This window comes from Coturnix japonica, chromosome 3 (assembly GCF_001577835.2).
Source record: "Coturnix japonica isolate 7356 chromosome 3, Coturnix japonica 2.1, whole genome shotgun sequence".
NCBI lineage: Eukaryota > Metazoa > Chordata > Aves > Galliformes > Phasianidae > Coturnix > Coturnix japonica.
The window spans coordinates 28,562,480-28,590,439 of NC_029518.1; the positions used below are offsets into that span (position 1 = coordinate 28,562,480).

The following is a 27,960-nucleotide window of genomic DNA, read 5'->3' on the forward strand; positions in this document are numbered from 1 at the left end:
CCTCATACTATTCTTGTTGCTCATTGAGAATTTCCTGCACAAGTAGAGAACATCCCTAACCATGGTAGCTAGCTTCCTTGCTAACACCAAGAAATGCAGAGAGGAAAAAGAACTATGAAGGAAGTCACTCCTAAAGAATATATTGTTTATCACTCTTTAGGCTTTTTTTTTTTTTTTTCTTTTTTCTTTTTTTTCTAAATTTGTATTTGCTGCCCTTTTCTGTCATGTTCACATCCTGTGTGGCAATTTAAATCCAGCTGCTAGTTATCCAAGTGGTTCTGTCCTGTACATACTTTCTAGTCACATGGGTAAACAAGTGAAATGAATGGAGACCATCTCTGCATTCAAAGTTTGAAGAGCAAGAATTCAAGCAAATATCAATAAGCAAATTTTTCTAACATAAAATGGCTTTGTCAGCGTGGGGAAGAAAGTAAGCCTGCTTTGGAAGTCATCAGTTTCTTGATGTACTTACATAGCAGACTTCGAGTCTGAACTGCATCAAATTCATTTCAGGTTTTCTGGAACCCTCGACAGGCTGTTTCCTACCCTTAATTCATCATTTGCTTTGGAAGTTTATTTCACTTTTAATTTTTCTCTGAAAACTTCTCACAAACTGGATATCCAAGGCTTCAAGCTGACAACCAGTGCTGTGACAGACAAGATGTCAAATCAGATTATGTAGCACAGTATTTTACAGAAGACCATATCAGGATAGAAGCCATGATTTGAAGGTGCATCTTCTAAACCTTTGCAGGTACAGCTGAGCAGTTCTGATAAATTCAGGAATGCAGCTCCTGAAGGCACTAACAGAAATGTGATATGAAAGAAGAATCTGTTGCTAGTGTAAAAGTTTTATTCTTGACTTGAGCACCGGGTCCTCTACAACACGGTGGATCTTTTTGCCTGAAGTGGTGTTTTAAACTCAGACCACCCACCCTCATGGTAAGAGCTAAGGATTCACCTATTTGCAGTCACATAGGAAAGATAACAGAGACTAAAAACTCCTGAAATGGGGAGACATTTTTCAGTGAATTAAGCCAGGAAATCAACGTGACAAAGCAAAAACAACACAACTGCAACAATGTTTTTGAGAATCTTTTTCTGCTTTCCAGAGAATACTTACATGGGGAGTTCTGTATGATACTGACTTTTCATTCAGTAAATACTTCGTGTCCTCCTCATGACAGCTGAAGCTGGTCTACACAGAAAATGTCAAATTCTCTACTTCACCCAAATTTCCTCTATGCTGACAGATTTTTCTAATAAAAGTTTTGGCCTAAAGTCTCATTAAGTTCTAAAACTGCAGATCCCATTAAAAACAAATGGCTAAGCAGATTCTTCTGCTCTTCAAAACACAAAATTACTACAGCAGCAGAAGCACCGATTGGAATGATACAGATGCAGGAAGATACAGATGCAAAGTAGTTATAAGACCAGGATTGGTTTACAAATTGTATCAGGATTTTAGCCTTCATTGAAAGCTGCAGGAACTTCATCATTAACTTCACACTGTGATGAAACTAATACTCTTTGATCTCCTACCACTTAACAAAATCAGTTATCCCAAAGGTCCTACATGCTTGGAGTTTGTCCTTACTACCCAAGGAAATAGATTAGGTTGGAGATGTCAAATTAATGGAGACAGTTGAACTGATCTGCCCCTCACTCCTGTATTTTCACAACTCTACCGCAGTCTGTTTTAATACGGCAGAACACAAAGTTTTTTATTTTTGTGAGGCTATGTACTGAATCACAAAGACACAGTAATTTAATTTGTTTTATTGTATTGCACAAGATATCTATGCAATCCATGTAGATACTGTATTAAAGGATCCATGTTTCCCAGAACATTGCCTGTTGCAGCACACATCACAAGCGTTGTGAATAACCAGTGCCTTCTTGAAAAATCAAAGTTTTCAGTTGCAAGTTTAAGCATGTGTGGCAATAAATGAAGGAAAAAAAAAAAAAAGCAAGGAGTATCAATACATATTTGTTTTCAAACACACAAATATACAATTTTCAGAAGAGCACCAATAATGTCAAGCAATTTTTTATGAGATACTGTATGTGTAGGCTCCACATTAAAAAGCCAAGATACACACAAAAATATATTTCAACTTCTAAAATAATTTAACCATCCTATTTTGCATGTGTCACCTGTTTACAACACATCATTTCATATACAACATCAGGCCCAAAGCCTCAAACTGTGAAGATTCGTGCATACTCAGAACAGTTGACACTCTGAAGCTGAAAAAGCCTTCAACTGTTTACATCTGGATACAGAGCAGTATAAGACTGCAGAAATAGTTACTGAGAAGGTATAACAGAAATGGTACTACAGGAAATGAAGAAAAACACAACCAAGACCCCAAGCACAAGGTTCTTGAAAGAGGCCTACATGTAAAGTGATGTTGCAATAATTTATAACAGTGAATAACTAACACCAATCTCCTTTCTGACACTTTCAGAGTCTCATATATTCAGAAGCCTGTTGAAGTGAACTAACCAAATGCCATGATCAGTATCATCCTCAAATTCTGTTTCTTAAGTTCCTGATCATTATACTGGTACTTAAAAACATTTTATATTTGCTGAAAACTGTTATTAAAATTTACCTTCCTGTTATGAGAATTTAGTGTCATAAAAATTATGAAAAACAATAGGTAAAAAAATAGTACTTTATGAATATTTTTAGAAAACCCGTCAAACAGCTGCACATACAGCTGATTTTTAAGTGTCTCTTCTCTTCAACTGCATTTCTGTTTATTTTTGTTTAAGTGAATCACTTATAAGAAAGCAAGGAGTACCAGCTCTAAGATTTATTCTTGTCCATTACATTGAGGACCTCATCCAAAAGTGAAGGTCCCAAGTCAAGCTGTAATGAGAGAAGAGAGCCTGCAAGATCTGAAAGGGATTCTTCTGACTTTGTCTTGGTTAGTTCACACGAAAGTCGGCTATCTTCAATCAAATCAACTGTTTGCCAATCAGTGCATCGTTCAGAAAAGCTGGATGAGTTACTGTCTCTACCATTAATAAAATGTGATGAAGAACCATTTTGCTCCCACACGTCATCCTTGTATGTTTCTCCATTCTCCATCTGTTTACTTTTCTCCTGCAGCTTTTCTTCAATTACTGGCTCACAGCTAACCCGTGGGTTTCTTGATGACCTGATGGATTCTTGCCTTGAATTAAACGTCACTGGTGACAATAAGGGCAACATAAGGGCTTGAGAACCCCCAATGGCAGGAAGGGAAATAGCATTTTTGAGCACTGGTGATGGAGTTTCTGTAAACATGGATTCAGAAGTGCTGTTTGCCCTTAAGAATTCACTGTGGCCACCAGATTGGCTAACTCTAGTTTCTCCTTCATTTCCAGGCAATAATTCATAGTTTCCCTGCAAAAAGGAGATGTCCCCAAAAACATCATGTTGTCCCTCTTTTCCAATATGTATGGTGTGGCGAAAATCTCCAAGTGGCGGACTGATCATATCAGGAGACAAGATATCCCTTAGTTTGAATTTCTTCCCCTTCTTATTGTTAGCAGCTTTCAAGTAGATGGGTGTCTTGGCTGGCATCTTGCTTCTAGATTCTAGCGGGAGAGTTGTTTAAAAAAAAAAAGAAAAGAAAAAAGAAAAAAAATGAAGAAAAACAAGTAGTCTCTTACAAAGCCAGTTCTTCTCAGGAGACCTTCAGTATGGCCTGTGTTACATCATCATCTTGTACCAATCTTGTACATCAAGACCCCTTCTTCTGAGGCAGGGAACTTCAGGGTATGCGAATGTCTTCTGCAGGAGGACTCTGCAAGACGGAGCTTCAGGCCAGTTAGCAACCAAATGTCCTACTTCGAGAGCTTGAGAAGACCTGCATGGGATACAAAATCAGGTTATCGTTAATTTTTCATGGTTCATTCAGTCCTGTTTTCACACACAAACACAAAAATTAGCAGTGGTACTGACAGTTCCAGTCTGCAGATTAACATTATGATGTTTCTTCCCTTCATTAGGCAGGATAAAAGGGTTTCAGATTAACAACAGCTAGCTAACCTTTCTCTGACTTTATAACTTGTTTTGAAGTCAGAGTTTCTTAGACACGGTTGCTGAGCACAGTTCATTTGGAAAACATCACTATCTGAATCCTTCTTCTCATTCTGGCATTCAGAATGTTGGCCTTCAAGTGCAAATGCAGAAACTGATTTATAACATTCAACAATATCAAGCTTTTGGTAGACCCAGGAAGACTAACAAAGTCACTCAAACAATTTTATTTTTTTAAATGGGAGTAGATCACCTTGGATTTGAGAACTTTTGATATCCTCGTTTACTATTGGAACAAACCATCACAAAAAGCTTTTCTGATAAATACACTTATTTCAAAGGATACTTTATAGGCATCTGGTGAAAGTATTGGTCCACGTCCTCAGTTACAAATATCTAAACATGTTTTAGAAGGGATTGATTCTTGTGACCGCAGTCTTTAGACTACAGGAATTCTACACAGCAATTAGTTTTAGATGGTAGCTCATGAGTTATGTAGGCCACAAGGCTATGGTAACTCAGAACTGCTCTGTACAACTAAATCATTTTAAAATAAAGTTTTCCTACTAGAATCTTGTCTCTGAAAAGTCAGATGAAGCTGTCCAGAAGGGTTAACAAGCTATTGGGTCCACCAGTTATTGGAAAAAATACTCGTTACTGATGTTTTAATGGTGTGGTTCTTTGCTCAGGAACCATGAAAGGATACTGTGAGAATCTCAGAATAAAAGCATTTTTATCCCGGGCATCTTTGTACACTTCCCAATTCAGTCCAGGGAGAAGAGCATTACAGGCTATTCCTCACTAAAATTCTCAGCCTTAAATCTCTTACACTGTTCATTTCCATCCTAATTCTGTGAAGTAGCTTGCAGTTTTTTTCCATAGAAACATGTCTCTCTGTGCAATTCATGAAGAGAAGCCATCCATATTCTTACTTCATTTCACGCACACCCCAGCAGAGATATTCCTTCATCAAATTAAGCCCAGCAAGAATCATCAGTTCTAAAGCTTTGTATTGGCAATAAAGCCAGATGGCCAAGAAGTATTTAAGCATTTTCACAAATCCTCTAACCTGAGTAATTAGTTCCTCCAGTGGGGTGCTTAACTGTGCATCACAAGGAGAGCTGGGAATCTTGCCAGGTTAGCATTTTGCTTTTTGATTTCCACAAAATATCTACTGCACTTCAGACATTGCTGAAAATCACTCTGCACAGAGGTACAACAGATATAAACAGAAAACACTGTCATACAAAATAAGCCCAATGTTCTACAAATGCTGAGAACATCTGATACTTTTAAGCTCAAAATACAATTGCTTGCAATCCTGCACAGCTTCCCTCTAAACAAACAAACAAAAAGCGAATTCATTACGATCTACAGAATACTAGGAGATTCCCATTACATAACAAAACTCCATCTACCTAACTCCATTTTGCATCTTGCAGTCTATAAAGTCCTAAATAAGATCTCTGCTTGTGCCACACATCACAGCACAAAACAGATTACTCAAATCACTCCATTTCAGATTTAAAAAATGACATAAATTAATAAAATAAAATCACCACACTGTTTCATGCCTCACCTTACCCTGGTTATTACTCTACCCTTGCAGCCAATTTAGGAACACAACATCCTCAACTCTACAGAGATTGTATGTGGTTGAAAGCGAAGCCTAGTGGTTGCTAGTTTCAAAGTGAAAGACCAATTCTATATTTTATTCAAATCATAGGTCAGAGGGAAAAAAATGCAAACACACAAAAATCTGAAACAGAGCAAATTTAAGGATGTCCAAATAGCTGTTAGTTCTTGCACTACAAGAAAGTCCAGTAAGGGGCAGTGTAAAACCACAGTACCTCAGAGGATGCTGCAAGAGACTTCAGTGCCAGGAATTATAATCCCTCCCTACACAGCAGCCTCTGCACTTGGGAAGGCCCTGCCTTCCATATGGTCAGTGCAAAAAAGATTTTGCATACGAAGACAGCATTCAAAATTATACACTTACTGAAAGCATCATTAGCTCTGCTGGAAAAAAAAGAAGCTAACTTTGCTGCAAATTTCATGAGCCATTCCATTGAAAATCCTGAGATTATAATTTGTAGACAAAAGATCAGGGCTCTGTATTAAACAGAGGGTCTGTCTTTCAACATACAGTATAACCCAGACATCAGAGCAACTGCCTTTCTGCCTATTTACCCTCCTTGTCACCCACTGCTCAAAGAACTGACTTTAAGCCTCTCTGACCATATGAAATACATAATCAATCTGGAAATAGTCATTTATCTTAAAATACTGTTTTTAATCCTATTTACTTTGTAATTAAATAAGGAAAAACCTCTATCAGTATATAAAGTGGATTTCATTTATTTATTTATTTTTAAGTAGTCTTTGGTAAGAAAAGAATAAAAATGTGACTTTGGTAATTGAAGAAAGGTACAAAAAGAGCAAACTCCCACCCCAACTCTTGCAGAACTAAAAGAACAATTGACAAAATTTCCACAAGAAGCTTTACTTACTCCCCACATCCAGCAAAATTTCATGAAATTACCAGTATATACTGCTTAAAGGAAACAACACACAATAGTCTCAATATCAGGCTACACTGCAAAATTCACTTTGTCTTAAAATCAGACCCTTTTCTGATCTAGCTGTTTTCAGAGAATCAAAGAATGGCTTGGGTTGGAATGGATCTCAAGGATCATCAAGTTCCAACCTCCCTGCTCCAGGCAGAATTGCCAGCTGCTAGATCAAGAACAAGATCAAGTTGCCCAGGGCCCTGTTCAACCTGGCCTTGAACACCTCCAGGGATGGGGCATCCACAATCTCTCTGGACAACCTATTCCAGCACCTCACCGCCCATTCATGGGAGAGGTGCTCCAGCCTTCTGATCATCTTCATGGCCCTCCTCTGGACCCTCTCCACAGGCTCAACATCCCTCATGTACTGTGGGACCCTGACTTAGACGCAGGACTCCAGATAGGGTCTCAAGAAGGCAGAGCAGAGGGAGACAATTTCCTCTTTTACACTGCTGGCCACCCCCCTTCTAACACAACCCAGGACACAGCTGGCCTCCAGGCTGCAAGAACACACTACTGGCTCATGCTGAGCTCTTCATCGACAAGCACCCTTAAGTCCTTCTCAGCAAGGCTTCTCTCAAGGAGTTCATCTCCCAGCCTATACACACATCTGGGATTACCTCCACCCAAGTGAAAAACCTTGTACCTTGCTTCGTTGAACCTCATTAGGTTCACATGGGCCCACTTTTTGAGTTTATCAAGGTCCCTCCAGATGGCATCCCTTCCTTCTGCTGTATCAACTACACCACTCAGCTTGGTGTCATCAACAAACTTTCTGAGGGAGCATTCAATCCCATCATCTATGTCGTCGATAAAGATGTTGAAGACTGCCAGTCCCAGGACACCGATTGTCACTGGCCTCCACCTGGACACCAGTGAAGTTGTGCTGGCTGTTTTAGAAGAGCCTTTTTTGATAAATTTCATTTCAGTAACTAAATGACCACTCAACCAAACTGAAAAGCAGAATGAGAAGTTATCAGAAAACCAAATGCATAACCAAAAATCTACGGTCTTAGACTGACAGCCTACAGTAGAAGGCTTCACTTAGGAGAAAAATCTGAGAGAATTTTTCTACCAGTTTAGGAGATGTCTGGATCTCCTTCTTTGAACAAGATCTGAGCATGAGCTAACATGGAAATTTCAGCCCAGTGAAAATTAGAGTTTTAGTTTGGCTGTAACTCCAGCTCATTTTCATTCCTGTCACTTCACACTCTCGTGTAAGTGTTTTGCTTGGTAACTAAGGCCAATATTTTCAGAGGCACTTTTCAAATTGCCTTGTGAATGTTCTGGTCCACTCAGCAACTACCTTCCCGGCAGCCTGAATTTTTCAATGGGTGCCTCAGTCTATTCCACAGGCTATCAGCAAGTATCTTGACATCTAAGCTTACAAATTAGGGTCCTCATGCGAAAATTTATTTGTGCACAAATCCCAAAAGGGACCCTGCCTAGGTCCTTAGGCAGGGTCCTAGGTGAATAAACGATAGAAATAAAATCCTGTTTCCACAGAGCAGGACAAGAAGCAGGGTTTTCTGGGAAACCCATTTCCAAAGCGTCATAAACAAACAAACAAAAAAAAAGCAGGAATTATCACATAGAGCAAGTCACCAGGAAAAAAAAAAAGACAATATGTACATTATTTACATAACCAAGTGAAAAGACAATAATACAGCAAAAGACAGAGATAAGCTATGCAGTAAGCTGGTGAAACTTCTCTATCTAATGAAATCTCTGCATGCATAGCCCTCTGAGGCTTTAAGAGGTTCATTCTGGAACTTAGCTACCAGTAGTTCTCACCAGCACAAACTGTTGAGACCTGCCTCGTCCATGTTGATACTTCCAATATGCCTGAAACTACATCAGTACAAACAGTGTTTTCATAATAGAGGCTTGAAGTCATACAGCTACAGTTCCTGAATGTGGGTAAAACTTACTAGCAGAACAAATAACTAAGATATAAGAAAATCAGCAGATGGTGCACAACAGAGCTTACCTCTCACATTCCTGTGGATGTAGGTGTCTATCAACTGGCAGCCTCTGCAAATGAGGCCACAACTCCATCTACTTCTAGATCAATTCATTAGTGAACCTTTGCTTATACAGCCACTAATTTCTGAGTAAGCATAACTAAAACAGGTAGTAACACTTCCTCTACAGATTGTTGATCTAAGTTTACTTGGTTTCTAAGAGGCTGGGCCTCTGAATTCATCTGTATTAAAATCAACCACCCTGATTGGATTAACATCCCTTACCCTTTTGTTGCTCCCTTCTTCAAAGAACTTGCACCCTTCTGATTAAAGCTACAGATTTAATTACTCTATAAAAGCAATCAGGCTAATCACACTTCAGGGCAACTAATCTCCAACTGTATTCACCCTAGTTTCCTATTTTATCCTATTTTTACATATGCCTTTTAGAAAATGAAGGGAAAACACACACACAAAACCCACTAAAAACTAAACAACAAACAACAAGAACAATAAGCAGAAAAATCCAAGTTCTTCCCAAACTTACAGAAACACAAGTCAAGAGGGACCCTACAGTACACTTCATTCATTCATGTCTCCATTTTCCTTCAGAGGTCCAAGCAGCCTGCTAATCCCTGATGTTCGTTTTCTTTCCACTTACGAGTCCTTGCATGTGCAGACTGCCCACAGTAATTAACTCTGCATAGGCTAGTCTTCAGGGAAAAGGTACCCTAAACACAGTTTTTGTGTTTGTTTGTTTTCTTAACACATATTCTGAAATTCATCCTTCTTCTACATGTAGTAAACAACACAAACATCCCAATCTCTCAACACAAAACATGCTTTCTGGAACTTAGATCACTTCCCAACAATCTCTTTTCCTGGTCCTCCTCCCTCTCATTCATCTTTCTTTAAATATGCCCCAAAGTAGACAATCTTCAAACTGAGATCTCATTTTCTCTCTTAACAGTGTATCTGCATTTTTCTTTTAGTATCATAACGTAGCTGGGTTATGTTTAGTATGTGGTCTACTAAAGACCTATCCTCTTCAGTGAAGAACAGTTGCCTAGCCAGTTATTCTACATCTTCTTCATGACTACGGCCTCCGCAGAAAAGCCTTCCAACTCACTGCATTGCATTCTATTAATTGCAGACACTTTAAATTGTGAGGATAATTTTAAATTTTAATCTGAGCCTCTTCACTATGTGGGTTTATCACCATCTGCAGATATAATAAGCATACATTTCAATCATTCATAAAAACATCATGTCACAACAGAGATGACAATAGCCCTAGAATTCCTCCTGCTATGTCTTTCCAGATTAACAGAGGTTAAAAACTCCAAGTTACTACTACTTGAAATCGTTTGAATTTTGAAACAATTTTGTGCTTGGAGGTAACTAAAAGGAGCGAGTAAGGAAACGTGAATATACTCCATAATATATAAAATACATTGCACAGACAGAGGCAGACTCAATACAGTGTCTTTTCCTCCAGGTATCTTCCATTTGTCCAGCACCCCCCAGCCCCACACATGTCTATGAATGGAAAGAACCCAAATTCCTGAAATTATTTTCAGTTGTTGACTGCCTTAAATTTTGACAACCTTTCCCTGTATAATATCTTGTCAAATGGATCAAGCTAGAGTAAATCATATTAACAAGGAAACTCCTCCAACTATAAACCATTAAAGTACGGGTGCATTATACTGAAATAAATCCAACCTAATTATAAATAATTAGAGGATAAAATTAACTGTGAAAACAAACAGCTGTACCAGCACAGTGAGAAGGGGCTGCTGAAGTCACCTAATTTGGGGCTGTTCTCTAATTTGAGTAACTGGCCTCAGTCGCTGGTTATTTTGTTGTTCTATATCACTGTGTGAGATTACAAAGGCCTTTTATCAACCAGCAACCTTCACCCCTGTTAAGGTACTTGAATATTAACCAAGCCATTTCTCAGTAGTCTTTTTTGATCGAAGTGAACAGGGGGAATTCCTCATGTGGTGATGTTGGGGGAGTAATTTTAGGCCTTCAAATATTGCTTTCTCTCCTTTGAACCCTCTCCAATTTTCCAACAGCCTTTTCAGAGCAGATCAGAATTAGTGACAACGTTCTCATACAGCATACACTCCCCAGCAGCATACACAAAGAAATAAAATCACTTCTTCTTTTCCATCATTCCTCCTCACTTATAAACAAGATCAAATTTCTGTGTCTATCTTTACCATCTTACAACGGGAATTTTCCAGTATTTACAAGCTCTTTGATAGTAGTACTGCAACACAAACCCTTTAAGATTTCTTCTGCTGATATAACAAAAAACAGTTCTCTAAGCAGAACAAATTCTATTAGCAAAGTTAGCTATTTGTTACCACAGTCACTTGTAGCTCCAGTGTGAGTTACCCCATCCATTTTTTTCAGGATGAGATAAGCACATATTCATCTAATCAACAAATCTGGCCAGCTCAGCCAATGGTAGCACTTATTCTATACAATTTGTCCAGTAAGATTCTGTTCTTTAGGAAAAAAAAACAAGGCTTTGTGAGCTATATAATTTTATTTGCAGAAAGAAAAGAAGAAAACACCATAAACCCCAGTGTTGTATAAGGCTCTTGGATGATTTCAAATGAAATACATTCCTCTCTGATGCCAGTGTCCTCCTGACATTTATTCTACCATTCTCAATGTGTTTAATATGTTCTTTGTTGACACTACAGAGAACTAATGTTTTAAAAAATTTGGCTGTTGTGCTTTTGATGACTCATTAAAATGTTTTTTAAAGTACACACTAGAAAAGTACCCAGCAGGCTTTGGCCACAGCCTTCTAGGTTTAAAAACTTTGCATCTCTTCTGGAATAATAGAAACCTCTTGTCTTTTCTTCCGTAGAGACAGACATGTAATGAGCTCACTGGATTCTACTGGTCTGTTCCACAGACTGAAGCAGGTCTCTATTATATTCTTCTTAGCTTTGCTAGCTGGTACATTCATACACATGGATTTAATAAGATAATAGTTCAATTACAGTACTGGCTTTCAAAAATTGGGCGACCACGCCAATTTAGACATAGGTACATGTCTGTACAAAGTACTAAGTTCTAGCATCTTAACTCATGCAGTCTTTGAAAGTGGGACTATGTTATATCAGCCAGGCTGTACACTGAAGCATGATCACCTTTCCTCCTACAAAGCCAGAGCATCAGATGAACAAACAGACAGGGATCATAAACTCACAGGCCACAAGATGAAGAGGCTTAAACATCTTGACCACGAGTTCCCTTTGCACCAAAAAAAAAATTGGTGAAAAGGAATACAAAAAACCCACACCTCCAGAACCCAAGCCCACATGCCACCTAAAAGATTGGATAACCACTCTGGCTGGAATTTCATCAGCAAAGAGAGAAGGACGGTTTAGTCTTCAGACAGAGAAAGTCCCTGATGCACAAGACATGTTCACCTGAGTGCTGTTATTGCCATACAGAAGAATGAGAAGGGGCAGGAGTGCCCCTTTGTAATTCTGAGCATCTTACCTACATAACTTTCTCCTTTAACACAGAGGGTGCAGTTCTCCAGCCAAGCTCAGCTCTCAAAGCTGGTTTAAGTTTCCGCCCTTGTTTCCTCTCTGTTTATTCCCAGATCCGCTCTGCAGTTCCTTGTACTCTCAGCATGCAGGCAGACCTACAAGCCACGCTGCAAACTGGGCACAGCAGCAGTTCTCCCCACTGACTCAGTTTACAGTAAAGGCTTATAAACAGCTGCAGTGTGACTGCTGGTAACACTTCCAGAGAGAGTTCAAGCCCAATATAACTTGCTGTCAAAGACATTCTCCTCCCACCATCCGTGTGCACACACTTGACCCCTTATAAGCCAGTTCAGCTCATTGAACTGGGTGAAAACTAACTAGGAAAGGGGTTTAAGATCACCTGGCTAGGAGTGGGGCTGCTACTTGCAGCTGCAGCAAGTCATTTGAGCAGCTCAGAGAGCAACAGGTTCTGACAGAAGGGATGAGCAATTCTTAACCAACCCTTCTGCAAGATAAAATGTCCATGGATTTATTTTTTTTTAACTCACCTCTGATGCAAAAATGACCTGCTACTTCCACTAGTGTCTGTCTTAGGATTCCCAAAGCTGGTGTAACCTAAAAACAAAGGCCTTTTTTCCAAGACATTTTTAACAGTTTCATTATTACTATTGTTTTTTTAAAATAGATTTTAAATAGATTTCCTTAACTGCCAGCTCCTGACAAAAGGCAACCTAAAAATAAAATCATCTTATATGATCCCATTCAACCCAGCTCCAGCCCTATACCTGCCTCCCTTCCAGTTCTCAAACACTCTTCATCTCTATGGCAAATATTCTTTATCATCTCCTTGAAACACACAAGTGACAAAGGCATATTATAGTCACCAGTTCTGCTTTTATTCAATTCCTCAAGTGTTTCATTTGAAGTATTTACCATCTTAAAACAGCTGATAAATTCATTTAAACCAAACTTGAGGGCCAGAGAACCCTCTATACACAAAGGTTAATTATGAAACAGAGGTACAGAACTACAGAGGAAATTTGCTCAGGACATACTTGATGTATTAAATTGCAAAGGATGCATCCTCTGCTCTGTTGCAGTTCTGCCTTCTCCAAGGAGCAGAATGTCCATCAAGATGAGATCAAAGAGCATGGGGATGGGGTAGAAGGAAGGAAGGAAGGAAATTATTCAGTGAATTAATTACAAAAACTTTCAGTGAATTTCTTATTTAGTCCAAATCACGCCCTCCTTAAGGAATGGGGATGAAATCACAGAGCTAATAAGACTTTAAAAACTGGTCATCCATATGCAATGCAAAGTAGATCGTTTACACAAGTAAAGTGATTTTGCTTTACTGCCTTTATATGAAACATAAAGAAAAATGTGGAAATCATTTTACTACAAATTAAGCTCTACTTCTAACAAAAAAAAAAAAACAAAAAACCACTATTTGAAGGTAGATAACAGTAAGTGACAACTGAAATACACATCATATTCTGTCTCTGCTCTGCAGCATGTCAGCAACACCTGTGACTTGCCCCAGCTGATAGGGCTGCATCACGCTGGACAGCAGTTCAGCGTTCCCCATTTCCTCTTCACATCTTTTTGACAGTGCTCAGTTCTGTCAACTTGAGTTGCTCAGACTATATCAATCAGACTTTTTTTTCCTGGAATATATCAGATAGTATTGGACTACATACACTTTCTGTTCCAATAGTTGTATTTCACACACTGCTCTTAAAACCAGGCTGAGTTAAGCAAGTCTAATTTGAAAGAACTGAATATACTCAGCACTTGTACTTTCCATGTTTGGAAGCACTGCAGAGTTATACTGGCAGAATATTCAGAGTGGCACTGTGCCAGTTCAGTGCTAAAACTAGTTGGACTGATTAGCAGCTGATACTTCTTTCAAATTGTAAACTCCACGCATCTAATTAAGCTGACTGAAATACTGCTGTCCCAGGTAAGCCACCCTCTTGACACTCAGGGTTTTACAGTTCAGCCAGTAAACTGCTACTTTCCTCGCATTACCGCAGCCATATTTCCAAAGAAAAGCATGTATGTGTGACAGAGCTTGAGCCAAACAGCATATGAGATGACAGCACCAGTACACAGAGATCAGACCTTGAGCTTGCATGTGTAGGCAGTATGACAGAATAATAAAAGGGTCAGAAAAAAGATGCTGAGTCCAATGAACCCAAGCAGACCTAATGTACTGCAACTCCTGCTCTTTAGCAGCTTTTTGAGAAGGCATTTTGCACACTTTTTTGTTCTCCCTGCTCTCTGCAGGGGCTCCAGCTCAAGATTTTGCCTTGAGACTGTAAAAGAACATAAATCCCTGTGTTTAAAGGTCAATATTTCAAAGTGCTCCAAAATGCACGTTTTGTTTTTAGAAGTAATGTCAGGGGAAAGAGTATTGGCGGCAAAAGAAAACTTCTAGTAGGCAGTCACATTAGGGTAATGTAATCATGACTCACGCTCCTCACCCATTTCCTGACCAGGGTTGTGCATGATCAAAAGAACACCAGCCACAGTAATGCTGCTGCTTGTTAATGTTAGCTAGCCTGAAAGCATTGCAGGCTACCAGCAAACAAACTCATTGCAGAGTATCCTATTTAAAGCCTAGCATAAACTGACAATGACAAATGCAGTGGTGTAATACCATAGTCAACCAAAACAACAACTCCCCCTTGGTGAAAATAGCAAGTTACGACTTTTCATGATGAGTTCTCCTATCTAAATAAAATCTCACACACCTTAAAAGACCGTAAAGCCTTGGGATGCAAAGGGAGAGGAACACCCAGCCGTTTGTCTGTAAGGAATTACATGACACACAGACCTTTTGAAGAAGATCACAGTAACCTGCTCTAAAACTAACCCTTCACCAGAAAGATTGGAAAAGAGCACACAAACTGGGCCTAAGTAGCTCTCACCGTCTAAGAGACGCATTGCAAGAAGCAATCTCTGTCTCAAGGTTCAATTGCGTTCAGCAGGAGTAAAGTGTGCGCTTAATTATGCAAATTGGCGTTCATTTGTATAAAGAGCTCTTCAGCTGAAAACAAATTTCAGATCCTTCTTGGGATGTTGGTCACATTTAATTTGTTCAACACCCACATTAATGAAAAACCAAAAATTAATCAGATGCTTCACAGAAACTGGGCTAGACTTCAGGTAACGCAGATGATGACATCTGCAGTCCTCAGGGGCCAAGCAGGGGATGAGTTCACACTTCTCCCTCCCTCCTACCCTAAGGGGAGAGGCTCGCTCTGCTTTACAAGTGCCAACTAACTGCTAACTATGCTCTTCAGCAGCAGCCTCCGTGTTCCTCATGTAGCCTCCTACAAGGGATATCAAAGAGAAGAGAAAGGCTGAAGCTGACTATTAATTATATCACCCAGTGCCCATACCGTTGTCCATACAATTTACTGTGAGCAACAGGAGCACCCCACAACCAGCATACTGAAAAGACTTACATGGGATTTCTGATAGCTAAATTCCACCTGAATGAAACAACAACCTGACTTTCATTAGAGCCTCAGCTTGACTCTCACAAACAGCATTTTGCCCTCACACGACACAGAGTACTGTGCTGACCAGTAGGAGAAACCATCACACAAGGTAGAAGTTACACTTAGGTCTGCCTAAATGTACACCAGCTAACTACACTAATCCTATGCTTCATCTAGGTGCACTAATTACTTCATGGTTGAGAGAAACTAATTCTGAAACCAACCATGCACATACGAAGGCCTTTGCATGGCATTGCAACACTTGCTGCAAGACTGTTATAACTCTGCTTGGTCATCGTACATTTTATTTACACAGCTGTAACAGCACAGAAATGAGGTGCAGCAATCCCCGTGGGCATGGATGCACCTCTCCCTTGACCCAAGCCTGAGCTGTTACCACACGCTCTGAGTAGCTCCTGTACCAATTCACATACCTGGGACGGAAGACAGTGGGGTGTAGGCAGACAAATAAAAGAATGTTATTCTGAGACCTACCTTACCATGGAAAGGGCACATTTATTTGCTTAATCCTTTAATAGGTAGGTGAGATGAACTTCTGCTTTTACTGACAGTTATTTAAAAGACGTTTCTAATGGCTCTCGCAAGCTCCAGGGAGTCAAAAGTCAAGTCATGGGAGGAGTGGTATGTCATCCAGTATGGTTTACTATCCAACTGACATTTAAGGAAACGTGACATGTGGTGGAGCCCAGGACAGACACCCACAGTACTAACAACAACCTCTGCTCAAACACTGGGGAGGAAAAACAAACACCAAACCTCAGAAAATAAAAGCAATGTAAAGACAGTGAGAACCTAAGCCACAACAGGGTGTGCCCTGGTATTCCTGATGTCCTCAGTATAGGCAAGTAGAGCAGAAATTAATCTCAATTTCTTGGGCCTGAGAGTAAATAGAAATCATACCCAGGCATAATATCCTCCATTTAATACTATAATAATGCAACAAGATTGTCTTAATTTAAGGCACAGCGTGGCTCTCTCTTCTTTTATAAAAGTCTGTGCTGTTTCTTATGACAGAAATAGCCTCTGTAGAAACACAGGGAACATAGAGTCTTCAGCTATTAAAATTACTATTTAACTTTTATATGCCTGTTTCCTACTGCCTCCCCTACCACCATTGTACAGTATTTTCTACTCTATACAAACTTTTTTTTTCTTTTTTGCCAAAATCTCTGTAAACATTCACTTTTGAAGCTAAAGATGAGTAATTTCTCCATACTATGAGGGAGTACTCTTTTGCAACTTGAGTCAAAATATAGCTTTGCAGTTATTCAGAACCCATCTAACTGAATACATGGCCTTTGAGTGAATTAATAGCAACAGAATTTTCCTTGTTCAGAACTCAGTGAAGCTTTAGGGAAATGCGATTTTGTTTTATTCAAATTATCTCAAAACACAAAACATGCAAAATACAGGTTATCTACAGTAAACCAAATTTATGTATGTCCTGAAACAGAAATCCTGCCACAGGCATTGCTTTTAAGCTTTTGCCATTCCAGAAAACACCATAATCTATTCACTTAAAAGAATGAAAGTGAGAAGGTAGAGGCAATTTAGGATGCAAAGTGAAGACACTCAAACAACCATGGAAAAAAATAAAGAAATATTTACACCAGTAAAACAAAGCTCTAGATTCAACTTATTGCCAGCTTACTGTAGAACAGTTAACTTTCATTAGTATCCAAGCTCCCAGTTTAATCTCCACAGCCATGATTAGGAAAGCTCTCACCTTCCCAGGTGTTCCACACTGTCTGCAACAGGGAAGGCAGTATCAGCCAGCATGTCAACACAGGTTGAAAGGGCATTACTTCTTAAAATGAAACCACAATATTTTTGTTTCTAAAATTGAGAATAGCTGGAAATCCAGAGAAATCTTTAATCTACCTTGAATTCTGGTGGTTAAGCTTCTGGTGAGTTATATTCCAACAATATGAATTAAGAGTTGTTTTAGAACTTGACCACACCTAATAAATAAAGAAATTCCCTTCACACCTCTTGCTGTTTACTTTTCTCATGTAGGAGATACTGAAAGATTTCCTGTGTGTTTTTTCAGACACCAAAAATATTCTTCTTGGACTCTCCACTGAAAGGTTGCCGTTGGCTCCTTGTTCAGGCTTTATCCTCAGAAGAACACAGAAGTTTACCAACATAATAAACATCTCAGTTCACACACCGCATTTAGAAAGAAACAACTTCTCACCCTCAGAAGTGCAGTGAACTCCCATTTCTGTTCTTTCTGCTAACACATACCTCTACTAAGTGCAAGAAGCAACCATGAAACTCAATTAAACTTTCTGAGACATACTACTATATAACACCCACTGATAACTCTTCAGACAGCTTAAGAGTACAACCAGGTTTACTTTTTGACAACCTTAATTTCCATGTTCTCTCTCTGTTAGCAGTAACTAAATGAGTGCAATTGTTAGAGGCTGTAGCTACTTTAAATCAAATTAGAATGAGGGCTTTTGTTTCACTAAATAGATTACAAGGTACCAAAAATTATACAACTTCAATGGGACAGTTTGTACAACATCCAACAAAGGCATTTCCTCTTCTAACCAGTGGGATCTCAGAGCAGGTCAAATACAATTTCATATACACCAGCTTAATGTGCCTCACTTCACTGAAATTTTTACCTATCTGTACATAGTAAAGAGTGATGACACTCACAGTCACACTGAGGATGTTCCATATAGACGTTGTGGCATACCTTTCTACTATGAGATATGACATGTGTAGGCATTCTACTCAGCAGAAGAACTTTCAAGCTGCCTTCCCAATGGATGCTTTTAAAACCTTTGCTTTTAATTTAATTCTCCAATTGAAATGGATACTCCAAAATAACCTGCAATGGAAAGCTGAGGATCAAAAGGAGAGGAAACGAAAGGAAAAATACGATTTGCTGATACATCATCATGGCACATGAACATCAGAAAGCTGTTCAAGCTTTAAGAGTAGCCAAATTCATACATTCGAGATAAAATTTTGACTAAATCACACAGGTCACACTTTTATGATGGAAGATATGTGCTCAGAAGCAGTAGCAAGAATTCTGCAGGCCAGGACAGACAAGCAGCTGAAGCAAATCTTCTTGTGCTGAGGTCAGAAGGTTTATTGCAATCCCCCACTGCATTACAGAGCAATGACAAGGGAAAGGAAAATTCTGTTTTTGGCCATTATTATGTCTGTTCCTGGTGGCCAAAATTCCAGGAGGATGTCACTAAAGAGAAGAGCCATGACGCTAGATAATTTGCAGAAACAGACCCATGGAAAATTGAATTTGCTCAGCTACTTTGAAAACAAAATGATGAGTCGATCATGGGCTATAACTAACTCATATGGAATAAAAATATAATAAGAGAGTACATCCAGCTCCCAGCCACTGAATTATGTTATTACATATGTTTGCTAGCATGCAGCTAGAGAAAGCAAAGGAAAAAAGAAAATACATTTTCTCTGAACAATAAGAACATTTTACCAGAGCTTGTAGTGGGTTCTCTTTTTATTTATTTATTAACTTTAACAATTTTCCCCCACAAACAAACTGCTCATGGTCTAATTCAAACAATTCAGGAGTCCCACAGACACAGAACTTGGTAGCGATTCAAGAAAGGCCTACAGCTTATGATAGACACGTTCCCTACTGCCTGTTCGGGCCTTTAACATTCAAGGTATGAATAGTATTTTCCCTTGACAAAATATGTGACCTTTCTCTTAAGGATTAAATATTTTGGAAAGTAGTTGTATCTAGAAAAAGCCATACTAATTTTCTTTAGAGCCCTTTTGTCCACAAATTATGTTTTCTTGGCCATAAAGATAATTAAGAAGACTGAAAGGGTAAATTTCCTAAAAGTTATCAAAATAGAGTACTCATCAAAACTGCTGTGCTTGGAAAGTTCTGGTCTTTCAGCACTAAATAGTAAAAAACGACCAAACAAAACAAACAAAAAAATCCAGCTATGTTTGACACTGCTTCAAATCCTGCACAGAAAATTGAATAAATTATTTGCTGTCAAATTGTCACGAACAGTTTGAGTTCTACAAGCTTTAAAAGCTGTTTCTCCTCTAATGCAAGGAGAAAGGCGCCCATTTCACAACAACTTCACCTATTCAACATGAACAAGGAATAGGTAACATTTTAGAAGTACAACTTAAAAAATATATATATTCAAATCCATGACTGAGTGAATTCATTCAACGTCCAATATTAGATACCCAGTTCTGGAGAAAAGAACAACAAAAGATAAGACATGGCTTCATTTACTTTTACTCAAGAGAAACTGAGTTAAGACTTGAATTTTGACAACACACTAGAAACACCACTTATTTTCAAGCCTGATTGAAATTCATGAGTTTCACATGGGCTCATCTCTAAAGCTTTTCCAGGTCCCTCTGGGTGGCACCCCTTCCCTTCAGCGTGCTGACTGCACCACAGAGCTGCTAGAAATTCAGGAAGCCCGGTAACTACTGATGGCAACAGGAAAGAGCCATCAGCCCAAAGCTGGAAAGGACAGAATCTGTGCAGAAGAACTACGAAAGCAAAATTGGGAGACAAAGTATAATGAAAGTGGGGAAGGGATTAACTGTCATGCACAGATATGCAAAGGAGAAAGACATACAAGCAAGTCTGATACAGGAAAATCAACTAGAATTGAGCAATATGAGTTTATTCCATGTCTATTTGGGCACTGAAACTTGTTTTCTTACAATTTTTCCAGCCTTATGAAGATAAAATCTTTGTATTTTCAGAGGCTACATGAATACACTTGGAAGATTTACACTTTAATGGGCTCGCTTCTCACCAATGGCAGTGTCAAAAAACTTCCGACTTCTCTCTCATCATTAGTTGCCACTCCTGTTTCTTTCTCCTCTGTCATCAGAGTAGATCCCAATAATCGAGCTGTTATTCAACACCACAAAATACCTCACATACAATGCATATTCTTCTGCCAAAGCAGAGGCATTGTTGTAATCTCAGAGTAAAAAAAACTACGTTGCAAATTGAAGTTATCAGACAAAAATATGAAAGCTGCATGGAGCATTTGCTACTTGATTATCACTTTCATTTGGAGAAGTAACATTTCTTCTTATCTATCTCATAAATTCCTTTAGGAACTCCTACGGATTCCTAACCTACTCGGGCTCTTGCTGTTGTAACTCTTCTTCTTCAGGACCAGAAATGACTATTTTTAAGAGAACTGCTGTACAGGCCACTCTGCCATAAAACAGATGCCTTTGTTTTCTTTGCTGCTGACTTTAGTGGATCTTATCTAAAAGATTCTGGATACTGAGCTAGGTTTTCACCCTGCCTGAGGGTATGTGTAGACAAAAACAGCTGTAGAGAAAAACAAAAGGAAAAACAGCCTCCCTCCTCAACTAAAATCATACTGTGCAAGTGGCAAAGGAAGTACAGGAAGAGAGGAGCTACCATAGCAATTACTCCCTTACTCTGTCATCTATCTTGCCCCTAACAATCAATTTTCTGTGTTGTCTTCTCTGTACCACTAATTATTTCACTTATCATTGAGAAGAAACAAAGAGTAGGTGTGGTAACATTAGCAAACCGACCTATTGAGTTCAGGTTTTTTCAGAGTGACTGTTGGAATCCTCATAATTGTAGGCAAGAAGTAAGATCTGAGCAATGTATTACTATAAATCTGCACTTTTGTGGCAATGGGAGTCCTAATGACAAGCTAGGTGTCTTGTACATTATAATCGGTGCACACAGAAAACAACAGCTTACAAGAGACAACTGATCAGTTGTGGTATCTTTTGGGGCACAGAATACCATTCATTTTATAACTGTTGTAAGCATCACCTCTCCTTCCCTTTCCATCTTTTACCCTAAAACGTTTGCTTGGACTGCAGCGAAATACAATTCCATATGTCCACATAACCTCTGTGTGGACACACTGCTTCACTCTCCATATTGCCATCTGTTTTTTAAATAACCAAGCAGAAAAATGCTGCTCACAGAAAATGCAAGCAATGCCCCCAGCCACACTGCATCTTACCTTCTTATGAACTGTGGCTGTTTTTTCAAGGTCATGTGCCTGAGAGAAATGAGCAGGCAAAGGACCGGCTTAAACTTAATGAAGAGCAACAATCTCTTGCATCTGAGAAGGAACATGTGAGCTGCATCTGACACACAGGGCCATCAATAGCACTATTCTTTCTTTTCCCCATTTCACTCACCATGTAGCTCTCTCCTACTGTTTACATCTTTCCTGGGTAGGGGTAATCCCTAACATTCTTCGTAGGAGCCACGCATTCTCAAAAGAAGGGAGACAACAAATCTACATAGCCACATACCATCCTTCCAAGGAACACACACAAGTCATGCAAAAGCTGCAGAGAAGGGCCTTTGCAAGGATCACCGTGCTGGTAAGAAACAGTATGGCTGGCCTTCACAATAAACTACAAAAGGCAGGATGTGCATTTCCTTTTTCCACCACTCTCACTGTGACAATGCAGCTTTTGGCATCAGTGATGCATTTGCTTTATTTTTTACATTTACAGCAATAGTAGTCTCAAAAAAATGAGTCTTATTGATGCTTTAAAATGTCACAGAGCATGAAAATCAAAATTGATTAAGCTATAATTTGATATCTGAGCCTTAAGAAGATGGACTTAACAGATTTCTCAGGGTAATTTTTAAACAAATTGAGATTATGCTTTAGTCCCCAGAAGACAGCTTAATCAAATCCAAAAATAAGGACTGAAAAATTAACACTGATGGTCATTTCCCAACAGATTTCCTAATTAAAAACAGTGTCAGAATATCTGAACAAGGTGGTTTTCCATAACACTGGTCCATAACATGGAAGACAGAGTATTTGTACATCTCAAACAGAGGAAAGAGAAAAAGCAGAACAAAAGATTCGCCCCCAGACCCACTACAACTTGGGATAACCTTTGGCTGAGTTTCAGGTCTAATTTATCCAAATCTGATGAGTATACAGAATTAAAGCTAAATCAAAGTACACACCAAATCAGATTAACTGAGATAAAAAGGCAAAGTTTGTGGTTTCTAGAATATACTTAAAATCTTCACAAAAAAGATGCATACACATCTATACACACACAACTTAGGTCTTAACTAGAGCTGGAGATAAACATACAAGAAAGAATGAATGGAATCACTTTTTAATCACAACGGATTCAAGAACACGAGTTAAAAAGTTAGATTCAGAAAGTATTAGAATCAAAAGAAACATTAAAAAATGTTCTTCTGTCACAAGGGTTTTTTAAGGTTCTAACTTAAAGTATTGGGTTTTTTTCTAAAATGTAAAAGCTTTCTTAATGAAAAGAATCCATTAGTGTTGTTAAGCACTTCATGAAAATAAACATGGCAAAAATTAAACAGACAAGAATGTAAATGTGGGATAGAAAAAAAAGACAAAACAGCAACTTCAGCATTGTCTTCTTGTACTCACTTGGTATTAGTGTACCACTCAAGCATTAAAAAAAAAGAGGTCTACTAAATGTCTGCTATACTGGAACTGACCCAGTTATACAGCTCGAGAGAACTATGCTCTTAAAACTCAAAGAGGTGCTTTACTAGAATTGGAGGAACAGAGTCAAAGAAGGCAAAGTTAGGAAACACCAAGATTACGTTACTTGTGCAATCATTAGTTGATTCTTTCACCATCTACATTAGAACACTGTCCAGCACAACCAAAAGGGCTACGACAGAACAGGACCTTCAGCCTTAGTTCATCATTTCAGATACATCCTTTCTTTTGCTACCTCTCACCTCATCCACCCCACATTATTATCTGAGGCAAGAGGGCTTGAAAAGTAACACCTTACAATAATGTCCTTACGTATCTATCACCATATTCCTCAGCCATTTTTTCATTTAGGTGTACTCGCTTTTGCCATCACTAACAAGCTTTTCACATAGGCTTTCCGGGTTTGTTTCACTTCAGTTTGCTCATTTTATGAAAGGTTCCAATATTTTAGAGAAGGAAAAAAAACAAAAACCCAAACATTTGGAATGAAGACACAGCACCTGTTTCCTTTGTTTAAGGCACAATACAAATACTCAGATACACAAAAATTTCTACAGTGGAACAGTGAGAACCAGACTTGAAACATCTGGTATTTCAAAGGGGCAGAATATATAATAATAAATTAAAAATACACCAAGCACTACATTTTAGACTTGCCCTGCAAAGACAAGAAAGCTTTATTTTTAGAAACTTACCTAACAAATAATAAAAAATAAATAAAAATTACCTTGGAACTACATCTAGACAGCTTTGCAGAGACGTGACTAGGCAAGTCATATCTAGTTTCAGTGACCACAGCTTGTTGTCAGCACTTGTATCTCTACAGAAGTCCAGCTGCTGTTTGTACATAACTACAGAGAAGTTCGCTTGGATCATTATGAATGAACCCCAACACAGTAACTCACTGCATCACCCCATTTAATTTCTTATCTAACTTGTTCCAGGTTGACCTTTATGATGGAAATCAAAGCAGCACATCCAACCGAATGAGTTTTCTTCTACTATAAAATGAACAACATTAACACAACATTTACATTCTTAAGTTATAAGCTGTTGAACCACACAAGGTGAAGACTGAAACCCATAATGTGGCACCTTGGCACCAATGAGATACGAGTCATCACGTTTTAAAAGTATTGTGCAACTGGCGTAATTCCAAATATAACAATATTTCAAATTAAATTTGCTAACCAAACCTTCAGTAAAATAGTTTGACATAAAAAATTGTTATGGTCATGAAGACAAGTTTTTTTTCTAAGTATTTATGATTTTCGCATTTTCAGATCTTTGGGTATTAAACTGCATTACTCCAATGTGGGCATGGCCTGTACATGGCTTATCTCCCACTTCAAAAACAAAAACCACCCCCACAAAAAAAAAGAATAAAACACACTCAACAGTTCAGTGAGCTCTCAGAAGAAAAAACAGTCGATTATAAAAATCATTGATTAACTTTGCTCCTGTGCACTTAACTAGTGGCTGAATCACAGAACAAACATTTCTTCCCACACCTGACTATTCCATAAACATCAATGAAACCCAAGTGATGGTGTAAATATACCTTGTCACCTTGGCCAACACTGTCTACTTGTAATCATCTCACTTCATCTTGGCAGAGTGATTTATGAAGCTCTGCATCTTGATTTAACCCTTAAACTATGAAGAAGTTGGTTCCAGCCACTCCTACTACATTCTTCCCACTGCTGTCACCATGCTGGATCAATATCTCGGCTAAAGGAATGCTGAACACTGTAAAATACTCTATGTAAGAATTATATTCAGGAGTGTCATCCAGAACTCTCCTATTTAGCACAGCACTGGAAATAGACCTTTTGTTCAGCATGAGCATTACCTGGGCCCTTCTCACTTGTAGCACCTACTTCTGCCATCCAGCTTCACAAAAAAGCCTTCCCTGCTTGGTGGTGCTTCACATCCACTCTTGATAATCTACCCAGCGATATCCATCAGTACCACCTGCATGCTTTCACTGGCTATTAACTAAGCTGCTTTGCAGTGAGAAGTCCTTTAAAAGCAGTTCACCATCTCACACTTGTGTACCGTGCTCTTCTTATCCACATTTGGGAAAGGTACCTTTCTGTCACACACTAAAACCATCAAGGTAGACCTGCAGTCAAATAACCCCCTGTAAGCGCTGTACTGGTGGGGCTGTGTTATGCATAGCCCTCCCAGTCAGTTCCCTTGTACTGCTGGGAGGGACAGCCAGACAGCTCTTCTGAGATGGCTTCAATCTTGACAAAAGCTATTGACTCTGCTGTGATTGAGATAAGAAAAGGAAAAAAAGTAGAGAAGTGATGCTTTTTGCTTGTTTTTCCAAACTTACATTTGTGTACATTTGCAAAAATGCATATATTTGCATGCAAAAGCCAAAAGGAGCTCTACGTGACTTGGATTGGATCTACGGCAACTGTCTCTGTGAGGGTGAGGAACATGAGCACCTCTGAGCCCCAAGGATACCGCACCAGGAGAAGAAGAGAAAACCTGAAGGCAAGTTCTACATGCAGAAGGAAATTTCTTTCTAAATACCAGCACAATTCCCTCCCCTACCTTAAACTATTTCTCAAGACTTGGGCAGAGGACCAGAATTTCTTCTAGAAGGAGTCACCTGGCTTAGAAGATTATAAACCGAAGCAGCATACGTAATTACGAAAAGCTGAGAACAAGACAAGTTTTGCCACGAAACATGGCTTTCTCTGGTTACAGCAAAGCTTCTATCAGTGGCTTGGAACAGTTTGAAACACCTCTTTGAAGTCAGTGTGACAGCAGTCAAACGGCGCGGTGCAGAGCCACGCTGCCCCAGGGAACGTGTGGCTCCAGGCTGCCTGTCAGGAGATACCATCTCCTTCATTTCCAAAGGCACCAGGCCACCACCTGGCGATGCTGGCTGGCTCCACACATCACTGAAGAAGGCAGGACTACAGGGACAAGTAGTTTCAGCAGCCTGATTTTCACTCCTACAAATGTACAAGGTGCTGCTGAGACAACAAGAGTTGGGACTATCTTTCATCTAAGGAGGAGATGGGCCCCATTGTTTCCTTTGCAGATACTGCTGGCTTATGCTGAGGCCAGGAAAAAAACGACTCCTTTCAGTGTTATTCTACCGACCAGAGAACCTGCTCAGTTCCTCTCCCCTGAACGCTGTAATAAAAAACAAATGTTCAAAGCAAGGAATGCCTTGAACATAGGGATTTTTTGTTACTTTTCTGAATGCTTCTGCTGAAAAACTATTTTTAACACGGCAAAGAGCTAAAGTGAAGCTTAATGCTGACGTTCCCAAAGGCTGGACCCTTTCAGAACAAAACACTTTAAAAATAAATCCTGGCAACAGCAATCACCTGCTGATAGACGCTTTTATGTTCAGCCAGCTGCTGAGATGCCACATCTGTCACTTCTTGCTGCCAGTATCACGCTTTCCTTTTCTGTAGGGAAGGAGAAAATGCTGTTCCTGCATTGTGCTGAGCATCACGATGCCTTTTTTGGTAGCTCTGTCATTCCTCCAAACATCTGAGCTACCACATGCGGATTTCAGCATTTCTGCTGCCGCTCTCGCTCACTTTTAGATCCTCGTACCTTAAAGCATCAGTTTTCCCTGAACCACGTTACATATTTATGATCTATACATAACTGAGAATACTGCTCAGTGTATAAGCAATTTCACTCCTGGGCACTCAATCCGCCTCCTGCATCCAGATGCTTCTCAAAGGAAAAGATCCGGATCGCGTTCCTTTCATTAAGCATTTCATAATAAGCCCTCTTCCTATTTTTAAAGCATAACAACAGTCTATGGTGACGCAAGTCCTAAATTAATTGCTTCCTCTACTTCACTCTTTTTTTACGTTTCCATCGAGGACGCAAAGAGCCCCTCTCCTCAATCTGCCGCCCACTGCTCTCCACCGGCGGCCGAACCCCGCACCGCCCCGCACCTCCCGGCCGGGACTCTTTGTCTGCGGGCAGCGGGAGCCGCTCCCGACCGCCGCTCAGGTGCACACGGACGGACGGATGGACGGATGGACGGATGGAGGGATGGACGGATGGAGGGATGGAGGGATGAAGGGATGGAGGGATGGACGGATTGACGGATGGAGGGCCGGGGGGATGCGCGGGTTTACCCCGCACAAAACGCAGACGCGGTGCGGGGCTGCGCCTACGACACAGGACGGGAAATAGGGACCGGCGAAACCCGCAGCAGAGACAATGTAAACCCATTATCGGGGGACGAACGTAAGCTCTGAATTACGGCGATGCAGAAACACCCCCAGCCATCAGGCAGAACTACACCCCAACACGAGGATTCATCGATAAATGCCTCCGAAACGCTTCCCCTCCCTCTCTCCCTCCCGGCTCGCTGCGGGGCCGCCGCCGCCCGCAGTGGAGGCCACCCCTGTTCGGAGCTCCGCACCGGCAGCCACCCTCCCCACTCCCCCACTCACGGCTCTGCCGGCTGCTGCCGCCGCTCCTCGCTCCTCGCCGCGGAGACGGGCGGGCAGAGGGGCCGCCCCTCCGTGACCGGCACCTGCGAGCGCCCGTCAGCGCGGCCGGGCGGCGGCGGATCCCCGAGTCCCGGGGGCGCGGCGTGGGGAGCCGCGGGAGGCGGCGCTGCCGGCGGGGCGGGCTGCAGGGAAATCCCGGAGCGGCGGAGCGGGGCGAGGCAGCCGCGGGGCGGGACGTGTGCGAGGAGCGAGCCGAGAGGAGCGAGCCCTGGCGGTCGGGAGAGCTCAAAGGCAGGAGGAAGGGCCGTGGCCGGTCGCGCAGGCTCTGGCTGCCGACCGGTGGGTCGCTGCGTGGGGAGCGCGTACTTGATAAC

At 40.2% G+C, this 27,960-nt stretch overlaps 1 protein-coding gene and 1 long non-coding RNA gene across 4 annotated transcripts in view; one reads left to right on the forward strand and one right to left on the reverse strand.

The window, feature by feature from the left end:
* Nucleotides 1-27,960, forward strand: part of LOC107311324 — a 78,638-nt gene that overhangs the window by 6,471 nt on the left and 44,207 nt on the right. The window lies entirely within an intron of this gene.
* CDC42EP3 (CDC42 effector protein 3) lies at nt 1,764-27,694 on the reverse strand. 3 transcript variants are annotated; one of them, XM_015857777.2, is made up of 2 exons: nt 27,587-27,694; nt 1,764-3,863 (listed from the first exon to the last, which is right to left on the reverse strand). In XM_015857777.2, the coding sequence occupies exon 2, from the start codon at nt 3,575-3,577 to the stop codon at nt 2,816-2,818; it is 762 nt and encodes a 253-aa protein (XP_015713263.1). In that variant the 5' UTR covers nt 3,578-3,863; nt 27,587-27,694; the 3' UTR covers nt 1,764-2,815. The 3 variants fall into 3 exon arrangements, with proteins under 3 accessions (XP_015713263.1, XP_015713265.1, XP_015713266.1); XM_015857779.2 differs by lacking the exon at nt 27,587-27,694 and adding an exon at nt 12,102-12,315; XM_015857780.2 differs by lacking the exon at nt 27,587-27,694 and adding an exon at nt 5,106-5,272.